Here is a 14,498-nt window from a genome sequence, read left to right as displayed (position 1 = left end):
CTGCCCTCTCCCCACTTCCCCCAAAGAGAATTTTGATGGCTGAGCTTGGTAGCACCCACTGTGGGAAAGTGAGAGGATTGGTGGGGACCAGGCAAGCTGGGGGTCAGCCGGCTGTGACTGCCGATGTCTATCAGACTGCCTGTCCGTAAAGGGGCCGGAATGCATGGCCATCTGGTGCCGTGGCCAGAGCTGGGGAGCCCCAGGCACAGATGCATCAGGATAAGCAGGGGGCTGGGAGAGCTCAGGAGCTACATTCATTCTTTCCCTTCTCGTTGGCTCCCCCAAACCTTTTCTTCTACAGGTCCCCCCAAGCCTACTGCCTGCATGCCCTTTGCTCCAAGATAGCCTTTAGGAAAGAGGAGGAGGGGTGTTCCTTCAAGAGACCAAGGAACACAGTTTTATATCAAATTCAGCAATTCCTCGGTCCACTCCTAATTCTGGGAAGTTAGGTAGCACAGTGGATAGAATACCAGACCTAAAGTCGTCTTTCTAAGTTCAAATTTGGCTTCAGATACTTACTAGCTGTGTGATTGGGCAACTCATTTAACCCTGTTTACCTCAGTTTCCTCATTTGTAAAATGAATTAGAAAAGAAAATGGTTTGTATCAAGAAAACCTCAAATAGGGTCAAAAAGAACAGACACGACCAGAAATTGACTGAAAAGAAATCCTACTTCTGTGTCTGTTTTTCCCTCTCCTAAAAAAGGCCAATAATTATCTTTACCTTCCTCCCCTTATCTATAGGAGGCAATGGAGAACATGGGAGTGTGTAAAATACAAAGTAGGACCTATAGAAAGTGACCTAAAGCATTTGTAAGACAAGCTAAACAACTGGGTGAAAAGCGCCTCAGTTTCCAGGGAGATGGGGCTCCTTAGAATTGTTCATCCCAGCCCTTCCTCACCCAGAAGATTGACATATACATTAATGCAAAGGAAAGATTTTGACCTTGGAAGCAGGACTTCCATCAAAACACACTACCTTGAGAAAATTCTTACAAAATTGTACAATGTAGAGGTGGAAGCAACCTCAGAGAGCATCCAATTCAACCCCACCTTTTATATAGAAAAATGAGACCCAGAGAGGAGAAAAATTTGCCCACAGTCACTTAAGTAGTAAAGCTAGGATTCAAAGGAAGGTCCTTAAACTCCTATTTTTTCGCAGTACGCAACCCTGCCTTCTAGGTCAACTGGCCCCGTCTCTAAAAATGTTTCTGGTAAATTCATGTGAGCTGGGAAGGGATGGGGAATGGTGATAAATGGGCAGCTTAGATCAGGAACCACGGCTAGATACTTTGCAATCAGCTACATTCCAAATTGTGCTGGGGAAGGATTGAGGGATGCTTTGTGGATTATAACACTGTGGGACAGGGTAGGGACTGTGGATTAAGAAGTGTGTGTTCTTTTAGAACTCTCCGTGATTCTGAATTATCAGCTCCTTCCAATTTTTGATATTTCTCATCTTAAAAAAATTATCTGTGTGCTTTTATTATCCTTTCCTGCTGTTACCTACCATTTGGAGATTATCCGTAGTTTGTTCCTGGTTTTGGTGATCTTTTTTATATTACCTGTTTTGAGGGTTATTTGAATTATCTGTGGGCTTTTGATATTACCTATTTGGGGAATATTCTAGAAAAAGAGAAGCTGTCTGAATAATAAAGAACTCCCAGAGCCCACTTGGGCAGGAAGGTGGTTTATATTTTTATATTTGCAAAATTGTGAACAATAAATAAAGGTGACTGTGCAGCCCCCCAACCCCTGCCACCCCCTTTATTCCCTCTGCCCTCTTCCCATTTCCCCAGAAATGAATAATCACTAAGAACCCAGGAAGTGATTGTCCTTCCATCCATGCACAGTATAGGATATCCAAGAAGTTGTCCCCTTTCTGAGAGGAATGGGGAGGGGGGCGGCGGGGGGGAGCCAATTGCAGGAGGGTGAAGGGAGATAAAAGCCCCATCTAGGAATTCTGATGTATGGCAGAAAGTCCTCGGGTCGGGGTGGGGTTACTCAGAGGCAATATCCTCTCCCTTTGTGCCAGTGCCAAAAACCACAGAGTCCCGCGCCTATGGAGGGATTTTTCCCCAGAGGCATCAAGAGGGAAGGTATGACTTGAGGTCAGCCTCAGTCCACCTGAATGAGGGAAGGCTTAGGTAACTTTCTCAGGCAACCTTAGGCGGATGGAGCCTGCTTGAGACAAGATTTGGGAAGAGTTCTCACCACAGCTCAGCCTTCATTTCTCTAGGGACCCTTCCTGGCCTCCTAAATGGGGTATCATCTTCCTTCACCCAGATGGGGGTAAGGGGAATACTTCTCTTAGACTACATTTGGTGTGGCTTATGTGCAGATCTGATTATATAGAATTGTAGATGAAATTTCTTCATGAACTCAGTAAACATTTCCCTAGTCGGGGTGGTGAGCTAGTATGGTTCTGGACAGTGCCTTTATAAGCTGGACCAATAAAGATTTGAAGTGGGGCTCCAGAAGTGGGAGGGAAGATAAGCAAAGATCACAGAATTTAGAACTAGAAGGGACCTTAGCATTCATCTAATCCAGTCTCTTTGTTTTACAGGTGGATAGCATCAGCCAAAAGGTTAATTGATTTGTTCCCTCTCACCATTAACAAATAGTTGGTCTAGTCACCAACGTGCAGTCTTTGTTCTGGGGCAAAGGGGCCATACCAGTTGGGAGGGGACTTGCGGGGGTGGGGGGAGTTCTGCTTCTAGGGTTAGAATACAAGATCTCTAGATTTCTCAGATATCTGTACTCTGTACTCTTTTCCTTAAACTCTAACCTTAATAAAGGATAAGGAGAGGGACTGGACCTGGGATTAATTTCATAAGTAGAGGGAACTCCCAGATAAGGAAATTTCCTCTACCAATCTGGGTTCATATCTTCTCTGCAATATTTCTAGTTTTAGAGAGCTACCCGAGGCATTGAGATATGTCAAGTAAGACTTGCATTCTGGTCTTCCTGGATTTTAAGATTAGGTCTCTACTTTCCAAGCATCTCCTTAGAAAGAAGCCAATATTTGTTTCTAGGGTGCACCCAGTGGACAGAAGGTTCCTTCCATCGCTTAATCCTGTGATTTTCGGATTCTAGGGATGGGATCCAGGCTTGGCCAGGATTAATCAAGAGATTAGGCTATGGAGCTGCTTTAGAGCTCGGTAAAAGGTGGAATAAGGCAGAGAAATGTAGAAAAGAGAGTGGAAGACAACCTTCAGCTGAGATTGGATTTAGTAAGCTATCCCCCTTTTTTCCCTAGGTCCCTTATATGGGGAGCTATTTATCAAACTCATTCTAAATCTACAATAGCACCAGATTTCTCATACAGCAAAGCCCTCCTACCAGTCTTAAGGGACGGGGCACTTACTTCTCCAGAGCCCTGGACAGGGAGGAGGTAGCAGAGACAGAATCTGGAGAGAGGGAGCTTTGGCTTGACTCAGCCTGAGGGTGGAGGGGCAGGTATGTGAGGGCAAGGCGAAAGGTAGACTGGAGGAGGGTATACGAGAAAGCAGGCCAGGCCAGTGGAGAGAGAGAGAGAGGGGTGCTCTGGGAAACAGAAGGGTAAAGTGAGCACGGTGAGGAAACCCCGCCATCACCGATGACATCCCATCAGTGATGCTAAGGGACTGAAGCTGGGAACCGCCATAAAGAAGAAAGACCAGCTTGGGAAGGTTTGGCAGTTTGGGGGCGAGGGTATGGTTAGGGTGGTGTCCAAGGCCCTCATAATTTGGGCTTGGGGATTCTAGAAAGAGCTACTGGGCTGAGAACCAGAGGAAGCAATGAAGTGATTGTGGCTGGGGTGTACATCCAGAGTAGGATTCTCCGGAGGGCAATGCCTAAGAGCATCTTGATCTTTCTGGAAGGAGGGAGAGGCTGCTGCCAGAGTCCTTTCTCCTGGGAACTCATGGTGGAGAGGGCAGAGCCAATCCAGTCCAGATAAAACACTGAGTCTTTGGTTCGTGAGGGACACAGTTGTTTCCTCCTCCCCAGGGATTCTGTTTTCATCCCCTCCCTGACTCATAGCCCCAGGAGAGAAAAATCAGGGGCTTTGGTACCCACCTGGGGAATTTCCCCTGATTGAGATTGCTCATTTTCTAGGACTGAGACAGGGAACTTGGGCAGGAAACATAAGTCCAGGGTGGTTTGGAGGATGAGGGAGTGGGGAGACCAGGTCAGACTTCAGTGTTCTCAGGGCTATGGAGACATGTGGCTTCTGGATCCCCAGGAAGGACTCCTAACCCACTTCGGGGTCCCCCGCCCCAACCACCTAGAGGCCCTTCCTCAGAAGCCAGGAGCTGGGGGCCCCCAGGAGTAGATCCGGACCCCCCAGGACCTCTCCCATCAGCACCCAGTAAGACACTGGAGTCTGCCTCACATTTAGTGGTGTGGCCATAGAAGGGCTCTGTGGCCAGTGTTGGGGGTAGAACTGTAATGGGCACCCCGGGGGACTCTGAGGAGCCTTGTCTCCCTTCTGGCTGGCTCAGCTGCAGTAGCAGCAAATCCAAGGGTGTCTTGGTGGTCTCCAACCCACTCTCCTCCCAGCCACCCTCCTCCAGCTCCAACTCAGTAGGGGAGGGCCCTTTGTCTGGCACTCTCTTCACAGACAGGTCAAGAGGCCCCTCGGGAGGCCTGGTTGCCTTCTCCAGGGCCTGATGAATGTGGTAAAGCTCCCGGCGTATCTTTCCCAGCTGTTCCCGGAGCGGCCCCTGAGTGGGACCACCCGCGGTAGCCAACTGACCCAGCCGTCTCTCCACTTTCTCGTAGTCTCCCAGGGCTTTGGACAGGTCCTCTCCAATCGGGCCCGGGCTCACTGGCCTGTACCCCTGCAGGTGTTTGCTAGGAGTTCCGTCCAGGGCCTGGAGAGTGGGAGAAGTAGCCTCAGAACCAACAGTATCAGAGTCCTTGGGCCATGAGAGCAGGGGTGTAGCAGCTGGCACACTGCAGAGGGAAGAATCACAGAATGATGTCGGGAGAGAGCTTAGGCACCTTAACCCATCCACCCACCCCCATTATACAGATGAATAAACTGAGACCCCAAGAGCAGAAATGATTGGCTTAAGATTACACAATGGATAAGTGGAAGGTCTCCCTGATGAGAAGGAAAGGGGTTGTGACTAAGGACCAAGGTGATTGTGGTCCTTTAGAGCTCTTGAGTTCATGCCAGCCAAAGCCTCCCCACACCGCTACCTCCTAAGGGCCCTTGTACCTGGGAAGTGGGTCAGGCTCCAGGCCCCGGGATGGGGGTGGGTGAGAGAGAGGAGCAGACAGGCAGAGAGAAGCCCAGAACTGTGCTCCGTTGATGGGGCATCCAAAGCTTTCACGCCCTGGGTGACTGGTGGGTATGGGAAAGGGAAAGCTGGCCGGGGCAGTGGGATAGGGGGCTGGCAGCCTGGAAGCTTGGATTAGGCCGGGTCCTTACTAAGAAGGCCTGGAGTAAATCCCGTCTGCCCTGCTGGCTCCGGCTTCTGCCTTTAAAAAGTACAAAGGATGGGTTCGATTTTTAAGAGGCCCCAGAAACCATTCTCTATTGTTGCTCAGTTGTTTCCCAGTCACGCCTGACTCTCGTGACTACATTTGGGGTTTCCTTAGCCAAGACACAGAGCGGCTTGCCATTTTCTTTTCCAGCTCGTTGGACAGATGAGGAAACCAAGGCAAACAGGGTTAACTGACGGGCCCGGAGTCACACGGCCAGTAAGGGCCTGAGGCCGGGGCTGAGTTCAGGAAGGTGACCCAGGGCAGACACTTATCATGGTGCCCCCACCTTTGGCATCTTGGATCTGGTGCTCCTTCCACTGGGAAGCTGTCCCTCCCCCAGACTTGCAGGGGCCCCTCAGGCATCTCCCCAGAATTGCTCTGCAGCACACCCCCTACTCTACACTGGGGGTGGGGAAGCCCTGGGGATTATGTAGGGTCATATAAGGAGACCCAGCCCCGCCAGAACCAGCTGTCCCACAGTGATCCATGGGAGGACCCCACCTTCTGACCAGTACCCCCCGCCCCCACTCACCTCCTCTGGTAGTCAAACTTCCCCAGGGGCAGGTTGTCCACACCTGTGGGACCCTTGGGGAAGTCCACTCCACTCCCCAAAAAGGACTTTCTTTTCAGAGTGCTCACAGATGGGGGGCTGGCCAGAGTCCCCTGGACCCTCCTGGGACTGGGCCCCAGCAGGCTCCGATAGATCTCCGATGAGGGTGTTCGGCTTGGCCCAGTACCTTCCTTCTGGGAACTCAGACACCTGCCTTCCTTCTCCTCTTCCTCCTCTTCCTCCTTAGTCCCCAGAGGCCCCGCTTGGAGCTCTGCCTCCTGGCCAGGGTCCCTGTGGGAGCTCCGGGGCCAGGAAGCCGCTGCTTTGGACACAGGCACCTTGAGGAGCCCTAGAGCCGTGGGCATCTCTCCCGGCGTCTTGGCTGGGAGGGCCAGGTTTGCCGGGGCAGGAGGTCCATCGGAGACTTTCCCCCCGGGGGTCCCCAGGGCGTGCTCGAACAGCAGCGGGTAGTAGAACCGTGGGAGGAAGGCCGAGCGCTCCGGGCCTTGCAGAGCCTGGAAGGGTGTGGTGGCGGCAGCAGCTGGCGGGGGCAAGAGTTGGGCAGCTGATGCCAAAAAGGGCATCTGAGTGATGGGGGCATGAGTGGCAGCAGCACCAGCGGTGAGTGTGGGTCCCAGGTAGGAGAAGAGCCCGGGGCTTAGGGGGTAGTTTATGCCCAAGAGGGACAGGTTCAGGCCTTGGGCCTCCTGATACTCCCCATAAGCCGGAGGGGGATAGCAAGGGATGATTCCACTGCCCTCCGTGCCCACTGGGGCCAGATCGACGCTGGCTCGGCTCTTCTGGCCCCCGGCCACCAGCCGCCACTGCTCCATGAGGAGCCCTCCGGTGCTCAGGGATTTCTTGGGCGCCCTTCCCGTCTTTGGCTTGGGGTCAGCCTCTGGCGAGGGCGGCTCCCGGCCTCTGCCCCCTGCATTCCGGAGGGAGAAGACATCGGTGATAATAAAGTCAGGCTCCGGCTCCCTCATCTTGTCCTTGAACCCGAAGAGGAGGGCTCCCACGTCGGCTTCGGCAGAGGCCCCGGCCTTCCTGCCCTCACTGGGGTCCATGGCCCTCAAAAGCCCCCCTGCGACTTCCTCCTCGTCATCGTCCTCGGGGAAAGCGCCCCCGTCCTCGCCAGGTGGCCCCGGCTCTGCCGGGGAGCTGTTTCCCGGCCTGGGCCCCGGTTTGGGCCGCTTAGGCGGGGCTGGGTCTGAAGGGTCTCCCTTGGGCAGGCCTCGGGGCCCCTCGGAAGTGGGGAAGAGCCGCAGCTCAGGCTGCAGGAGGTGGCCTTTCTTGTAAGCCCAGTCGGAGGAGTCTATGAGCAAGGACAGGGAGTTCTTGCAGAGGCTGTACTTCATGTGGTTGTACAGGTGGGACTTCTCCATGCAGGTGAAGGGGCACTGGAAACACTTGTAGTTGTACGGCTTGCCCCAAGGCCTGGGGATGTAGTGGGGTTTTTTGGGCTTCCGCTCCTTGGGCTTGTAGGAGGCGCCCAGGCGACAGCTCCCCACCTCCTTGGACATGGCAGCAGGCAGCGCGGCTCTAAGAGGCCTCCCTGGAGATCATGGGCCCACCTGTGTGTGACAGAGAGCGGGGTCAAGCCCTGCTGGCCACTCAGCTCAGACTTTTCTCAGCGGCCCTAGGTCCGAATCTTAGGACTCAAACCTCACCTCCTCTTTTCCCCCATTTCATGTCTTCGTGGGTCCCTTACCTTACTTTCTCTTTGTTCTCTGTTAATATTTCTCTTTATGTTTCTATCTTCTTAATTCGATCTTTGTTATTTACTCTGCCTCTCTCTGTGTCTGTCTGTTTCTGTCTCCCCATCTATGTCTCTCTTCTTTTTGTTTCTCTCTGTCTCTGTCTTTCTGTTCCTCATATCTGTATATCTCCTCTTTTTCCCTTATATCTGGCTCAGCAAGGTACCCTGCCCTCAACCTACTCCATACTGTTCCCCCAAGTCACAAACACCTCATTTGCCTCCCATTCCCTGCGCTGTGTATGTAACATTTAGTCATTCATTTTTGCTCTAGGTTGCTTCTCCATCTGTGCAGTGTAAAGGGGAACTGTATTGAGCCAGGTAATGGGAGTGGGTCATACAGACCCCAGGAATCATCAAACCAAAGAAGCTCAGAAGGGGTCTTGGAGAGGATTTAGTCCAATAGATATTGGTGAGATCACTTTGTAGAAAAAAACCTTTTATTCCTGATTGAACACTTCCAGAGGGAGGGAACTCACTACCTAATAAAACAGCTCAGCTGATTGTCATACAGCTTAGATTGTTAAAGAATTCATTATACTGAGCTGAAAGTTTCCTCCCTGTATCTTCCACCCATTGCATCTAGTCCTGCCCTCTGGGGCCAGGCAGCACAAGTCTAATCCCTCCTTCAATGACAGCTCTTCAAATACTTGCAGACAGCTATCATGTCCCTGCTAACTCCTCTCTTCTCCAGGCTAAACATCTCCAGTTCCTTGGAGGAATCCTGAGAGTGAGGGTGGCCAGACACAAGTAATTCCCTCCCCTTCTCTACTGGCTTGCCCCACACTGCTGTCCTATCCTTTCTCATGGGGAACGGAGGAGAGTCAAATTGGAGAGTGGAATAAAGACAGAGACAGATGTGGCTAGGGGAGGGAAGGAGGAAAGAGACAGAGGCACTATGAAAGAGGAACTGGAAATCCAAGATAATTCCAATAGACTTGGAATAGAAAATGCCATTTGTATCCAGAGAGAACTACAGAGTTTTTTGAATGTGGATTGAAACACACTATTTTCACCTTTGTTTGTTTGTTTGCTTTTTTTTTTTTCAATGTTTCCCCTTTGTTCAGATTTTTCTCTCACAACATGACTAATATGGAAATATATTTTAAATGATTGCACATGTATTAACCTATGTTGGATTGCTTGCTCTCTTGGGGAGGGAGGACGTAAAGGAAGGAGAAAAAATGTGGAACTCAAAAATCTTATAAAAACGAATGTTGAAAACTATATATGTAACTGGAAAAGCAAAATACTAAAATTTAAAAAAAAAAAAAAAGAAGAAAAAGAGGCACTGGAACTGGGGAGAATGTATAAAAGACAGAGACAAAGGAGTAGGAACTGAGAAGGAATGCGGTGGTCCAGACTCAGGACAAAGGGAGGAGTATAAGAAGACACAGACACATTCACTGTGTGTTCCCAGAACATACTCACACATTCATATATATATATGATATATGATAAATTTCACAGAGAAAACCACTTTCATATTTAAAATCACATATGATATTCCCAAGTCAAATTTGCTGCGGGAATGTTCTCTGCCCTGTTATCTCTATGACTGTGTTCCCCCCCTTTCCCCGCCCCATCTCCAATCCAGATTGTCTCAATTGCTTCTCCTGAGGGATTTTTATGCCTCTAGGGAGGGAAACCCCAGTATAGCTTGAAGCATAGGTTTGTTTCAGCCCCTTGGGACCTTGTCTAACTTTATTTAGTCTTGACCCTACATCTGAGAGTATATTGGACAAGATTGTTTAAATATGTAGCCTCAGTTTTCTCATCTGGATAATGGGAGGATTACAGTAGCACAAACTATATCTCCCTCTCCTGCCAACTACATTTTATTCCCTTCTACCTCAGAAAGCTGTAGGATAGAACAGAATCAAAGTTTTGGCCCAGAGTGAATGGTTAGGAAAGTGTTGCATGTGTAAATATATGTGTGTATATATCATACTTGATAAAGTATGTAGAAATATTCTATATAAATGTATATACGTGTGTGTGTTCTTTGGTTGAGGCATCCTACCCCCGGGGCAGGGTCAGAACTCTGGTTCTGTTCTATCCTACAATCTTCTTTGGCAGTGGGGATAGGAGTATAATAGGCAGGAGAAGGAGAAAGAGCATGTGTCACTGTAACCTTTGCATTATTCAGATGAGAAAATTGAGTCTCTTCAATGTAAAGTAGGGAGGTCCATCCTTCTAAGACTTCCATGTAAATAACTACTGGGATTACTAGTGAAAGCCACCCCAAGGAAAAAACCTAAAACTTAAATAACGCTAAGTGCCTGGAATTGGAAAAAAGGTCGTAGCAGAGATAATAGGACAGGGACAGTATTGGACCCTTAATTTTTATCATTCTGTCAGGGATCCTGGTACGCAGGGATAGACTGACAGCCTTAACGCTGACTAGCTATCAGGTCTGGCTGATAGCCTTGGGAGAAACTTTCAGGGGTGAGCTGGATCCAGCTTCTTCTACATCTGGAGCATATTATCACGTCTTCTGGAAGTGCTACAAATCAAGGCTTGATTTATTTTGTTGATTGTCTGAATTTAAGAAAGTAATGGAAAAAATGTGAATGTTGCAGATTAAACTTAAAAGTGTCTTGTACATACAATCTCTTTCCTGGCCTTTCTCTCCCCACCCCCCCCAACTTTCTGTTAAACATTTACCACCTTTAGGCCTGAAGGAGTTGTGGTTAGGGGAAGCAGAAAGAAGATGACAGAACCAGAAGGAGCCATGAAATACATTAGAAACCATGTAGCCCCCTCATTTAACAGATGAAGAAACTGAGGACCTGAAAGAAGTGATTTCCGGGTCACAAAGGGAGGTGATAGCAGAATGGACAATCCAGCCTAGTCTTCAGATATCTAAATTTGGATTCTTTCTACTACTCTGAGGAATCATCTTGATCAGCTCTTGCTTTGGGGCAGGGGTGGAGCCCAAACCACTGCAGACCTGGCAGGAACTTCTGAGTTGCCTCTTTATTCTAGTTGCCTTGCCTCCCCAGAACAGTGCCTGGTCCCTTCCTGATAGTTCAATTTATAGAATCTTATCCTACATTGTTGGTGGAATTGTGAACACATCCAGCCATTCTGGGGAGCAATTTGGAACTATGCTCAAAAAGTTATCAAACTGTGCATATCCTTTGATCCAGCAGTGTTTCTACTGGGCTTATACCCCAAAGAGATACCAAAGAAGGGAAAGGGACCTGTATGTGCCAAAATGTTTGTAGCAGCCCTGTTTGTAGTGGCTAGAAGCTGGAAAATGAATGGATGCCCATCAATTGGAGAATGGCTGGGTAAATTGTGGTATATGAATGTTATGGAATATTATTGTTCTGTAAAAAATGACGAGCAGGATGAATACAGAGAGGTTTGGAGAGACTTCATGAACTGATTCTAAGTGAAATGAGCAGAACCAGGAAATCATTATATATCTCAACAATGATACTGTATAAGGATGCATTCTGATGGAAGTGGATTTCTTCGACAAAAAGATCTAACTCAGTTTCAATTGATCAAGAATGGACAGAAGCAGCTACACTCAAAGAAAGAACACTGAGAAATGAATATAAACTGTTTGCATTTTTGTTTTTCTTCCCGGGTTATTTATACCTTCTGAATCCAATTTTCCCTGTGCAACAAGAAAACTGTTCGGTTCTGCACACATATATTGTATCTAGGATATATTATAACCTATTTAACATGTAAAGGACTGCTTGTCATCTGGGGGAGGGGGTGGAGGAAGGGAGGGGAAAAATTGGAACAGAAGTGAGTGCACGGGATAATATTGTAAAAAATTACCCTGGCATGGGTTCTGTCAATAAAAAGTTATTAAAACAAAACAAATCCTACCTACTTACTAATTTGTGTGACCCTGGGCAAGTCACTTAACTGGTTTGTACATTGGTTTTCTCATTTGTAAAATAAAGGAGTTGTACTTGGAAAAAAAAAAATCTTATCCTTAAGGGTCACCTAGTTCTGCCTCTTCATTTCCCCTGAGGGACTTAAGGGTAAGAAAAGGGATTCATTCAAGGTCTTAGAGGTAAGAGGCAAAATCAGGATTCAAGTTTGAAGACAGAATGGGGATTGTTAGCACTGGGGCTCTTGGATGTGGAATACTATCCTTCTGGTCACTTCTGGAACCAAGGAAAAAACTTGGGTCTAGGTATTAGAGAGACTCAAATTACAATCCCTGATCTAAACTTCAGCAACTTCAAGGTCAGTCTTCACAGTACAATAAGCATGGATTAAGTACTTAAAGTCAGCCCCAGCATAGTGGATAGTAATATGGGAGTCAAGAACAGGTGCATTTAAATCCTGTCTTTGAAATACACAGTGTGACTCTGGACAAGTCACTTAAACTATAGGCAATTCTAAGACTATAGAAATTGTAATTCCTTTGGTAAAAGGAAGTTCCTCACAGATACTTCCCTCCACTCTCATGGATCTAGGACAAATTCTCAGCTTGGTACTGCTCCCACAGAGGAAAAGAAGAGCTCTCCTGCCAGCTAGATTTTACTCCCCAGGGTTAAGTTACCTGCTACCGAAGTCTACGCGCTGCCCTTTCCCCAAAGAGCCTCCTATCCACGGGCTTCGAGACTAGCCGGTCTGGATGAACTGGACGGAGAGCCTGTCATCCAACAGGGCAATGAGCCCTTTTATCATCGGATCAACCCAACCCATCTAGCAAGGCATCCTCATCTCTCCTCATTCCCTGCCAATGTCTTTTTTTTCCCCCCGGAGACACAGAACTGAATGAGCAAATAGCCAACTAAAACAATTGGACACAATGCCAGGGCATAAAGCCGAGCAGAAAGACCCCATCTGACCCCCTCCCATCTCCAAGTGCTGCCATCCGGCCACAGGCTCCTCGCAGAAAGCTGCCCGCCTGGAGTGCACCAGGGATCGGGGCAACGGAAGCAATGTCCACCTCCGCTGGGTATTCGGGGGGCCTCCCGCAGAGCTCCCACTGCCTGGAGCGTGTGCCAGGCGCCCGCCAGTCCAGAGGCTTCATTTGCCAAGCGGGGGAATGAGAGAAGGGAAGCAAGAGCTCACGGCCGGTTCCCCCTCCCCCTTCGCCAATCCCCCATTTCTCCAGTCTCTCACTCCATGGGACTGTTTTTCTCTCTATGGGAGAGGGCATCTTAGAAAGGAGGGGGCGATCCGAGCTGGGGAAGCACTCTTCGTCGCCTCCCCAGCCTGGACAAGTAGCTAGTGGAGCGTTTTCCTTCTCCTCCTAACTTTCCCCCAGTTCTTTAGTCCACCTGGGCCAGGACCCAGAGAGAGAAAAATCAAAGCTTCCTCCCCTCGCCTGGCTCCTTTTAACTTCGAGCCTCTAGAAACAATAAAAATTTCAGGACTCACGTTCCCTGGAACCGCCTGCTCGAGCCCACCTCCTGTGCGGGGACCCTGGAGATGGATGGGCGGGGCGAGGGGAGCCGTGGGGGGCTCCCCTCCTGACCTCAGCGCCCTCCCCGGTGCCTTGAGGGCCTTCCGGGCGCCCCCGGCAGCCCGGCGCCCAGGGCAGAGCTTCCCCCCCTCCCCAAGGCCCCCGCCTGGCGGGCCGGCCGGCCGCTGAGCAGGGACACATCAAACTCGAGAACAGAGGCTGGAGCTGCCGGCCCGCGCCCCCCTTCCCCGCGCCCGCCCGCCCGCTCTCCTCTTGGCTCGCTCGCTCTCTTGCTGGCTGGCTGGCGCTCTCTCATTTGTACCGATTTGCCCTGGGGGCGGCTTTCTGATTTGCAGCGTCCCTCGAAGGGCTGAGTTTGGGGAGGAGGAGGGAAGGAAGGGGGGTAGACCGGGGAGACAGAAGCTCCGCTTGCCAAAAGCGGTTCAGTCCCAGAACGGGCACAGACGGAGCAGGCTCCGAGCAAAACCAGCTGGGGCGGAGCAGAATGTGCTTAGTGAGAGGCTGGTTTGGATGGGTGTGTGTGTGTGTGTGTGTGTGTGTGTGTGTGTGTGTGTGTGTGTGTTACATGTGTACGCACTGCATACATGGGTATTCGTGCCGGTAAGAGCGGCGGAGGAAGGCGGCCTCCTACACCTGTCATCTTCGCCCGTGGCTCTCCTGGGAGCGGGGTGGAGGAGTGGGGTCTGTGCTTGTGCCCAAGTAGGGGCACACGGGTGCTCACATGTATGATGTGGAGGAGGGCAGCCTGCAGACACCTGGCTTCTTCCCCGGTTACTTTCCTTAGGAGGGGGGCTGGGACAGGAGTGCATCATTGATGTGCAGGTGTCTCTGGCTGCTGACTGGGGTGGAGGATGCTCATCCGGTGTCTCCCTCATGCCTCTCTGCTATTGGGGTTGGGGGCCAAAGGATGTTATCCGAGGTTGGAGGGGTGTGGAAATTGGGTCTGCTGCAATACAACCTCTTCTCACCTCCCTCGTCCCTCAGAGTGCTCCCTCTTCCCCTTAAAATTCTCCCCACTGAGCCAGTGACTTCAGGAGAAAAGTGGGCCACCATAGGAAAATATCCATACCTGCCTCAACCACCCCAATCTGGGGCTTCCAGCAAGAAACTAGAGACTGTCCTGCCCAGGAGCAAGCATCTGTCCCTAGTAGAAGAAACTGCTCTTGTCTGGATTTTGGGGTGGGGGAAAACCTTAGAAACCTCTCCTCCTTTGCCTCAGCCCCCAAAATTCCAGAGCAAGAATAATCATTTTCCTCCTGAGACTCATTGCACGGAGGGACTCGATGATCTTGTGAGAATGGAATAGAG

The 14,498-nt window shown here is 50.0% G+C and overlaps 1 protein-coding gene across 1 annotated transcript; it reads right to left on the bottom strand.

The window, feature by feature from the left end:
• Positions 1-1,657: 1,657 nt before the first annotated feature.
• PRR35 (proline rich 35) lies at positions 1,658-9,350 on the bottom strand. The gene is made up of 2 exons (XM_051968963.1): positions 6,007-9,350; positions 1,658-4,937 (listed from the first exon to the last, which is right to left on the bottom strand). Exons 1-2 carry the CDS (start codon positions 7,545-7,547, stop codon positions 4,172-4,174), a joined length of 2,307 nt encoding a protein of 768 aa, XP_051824923.1. The 5' UTR covers positions 7,548-9,350; the 3' UTR covers positions 1,658-4,171.
• Between the last annotated feature and the right edge of the window lie 5,148 nt (positions 9,351-14,498).

This window comes from Antechinus flavipes, chromosome 1, assembly GCF_016432865.1.
Source record: "Antechinus flavipes isolate AdamAnt ecotype Samford, QLD, Australia chromosome 1, AdamAnt_v2, whole genome shotgun sequence".
Lineage (NCBI taxonomy): Eukaryota > Metazoa > Chordata > Mammalia > Dasyuromorphia > Dasyuridae > Antechinus > Antechinus flavipes.
This window is presented reverse-complemented; position numbering and strand designations above follow the sequence as displayed.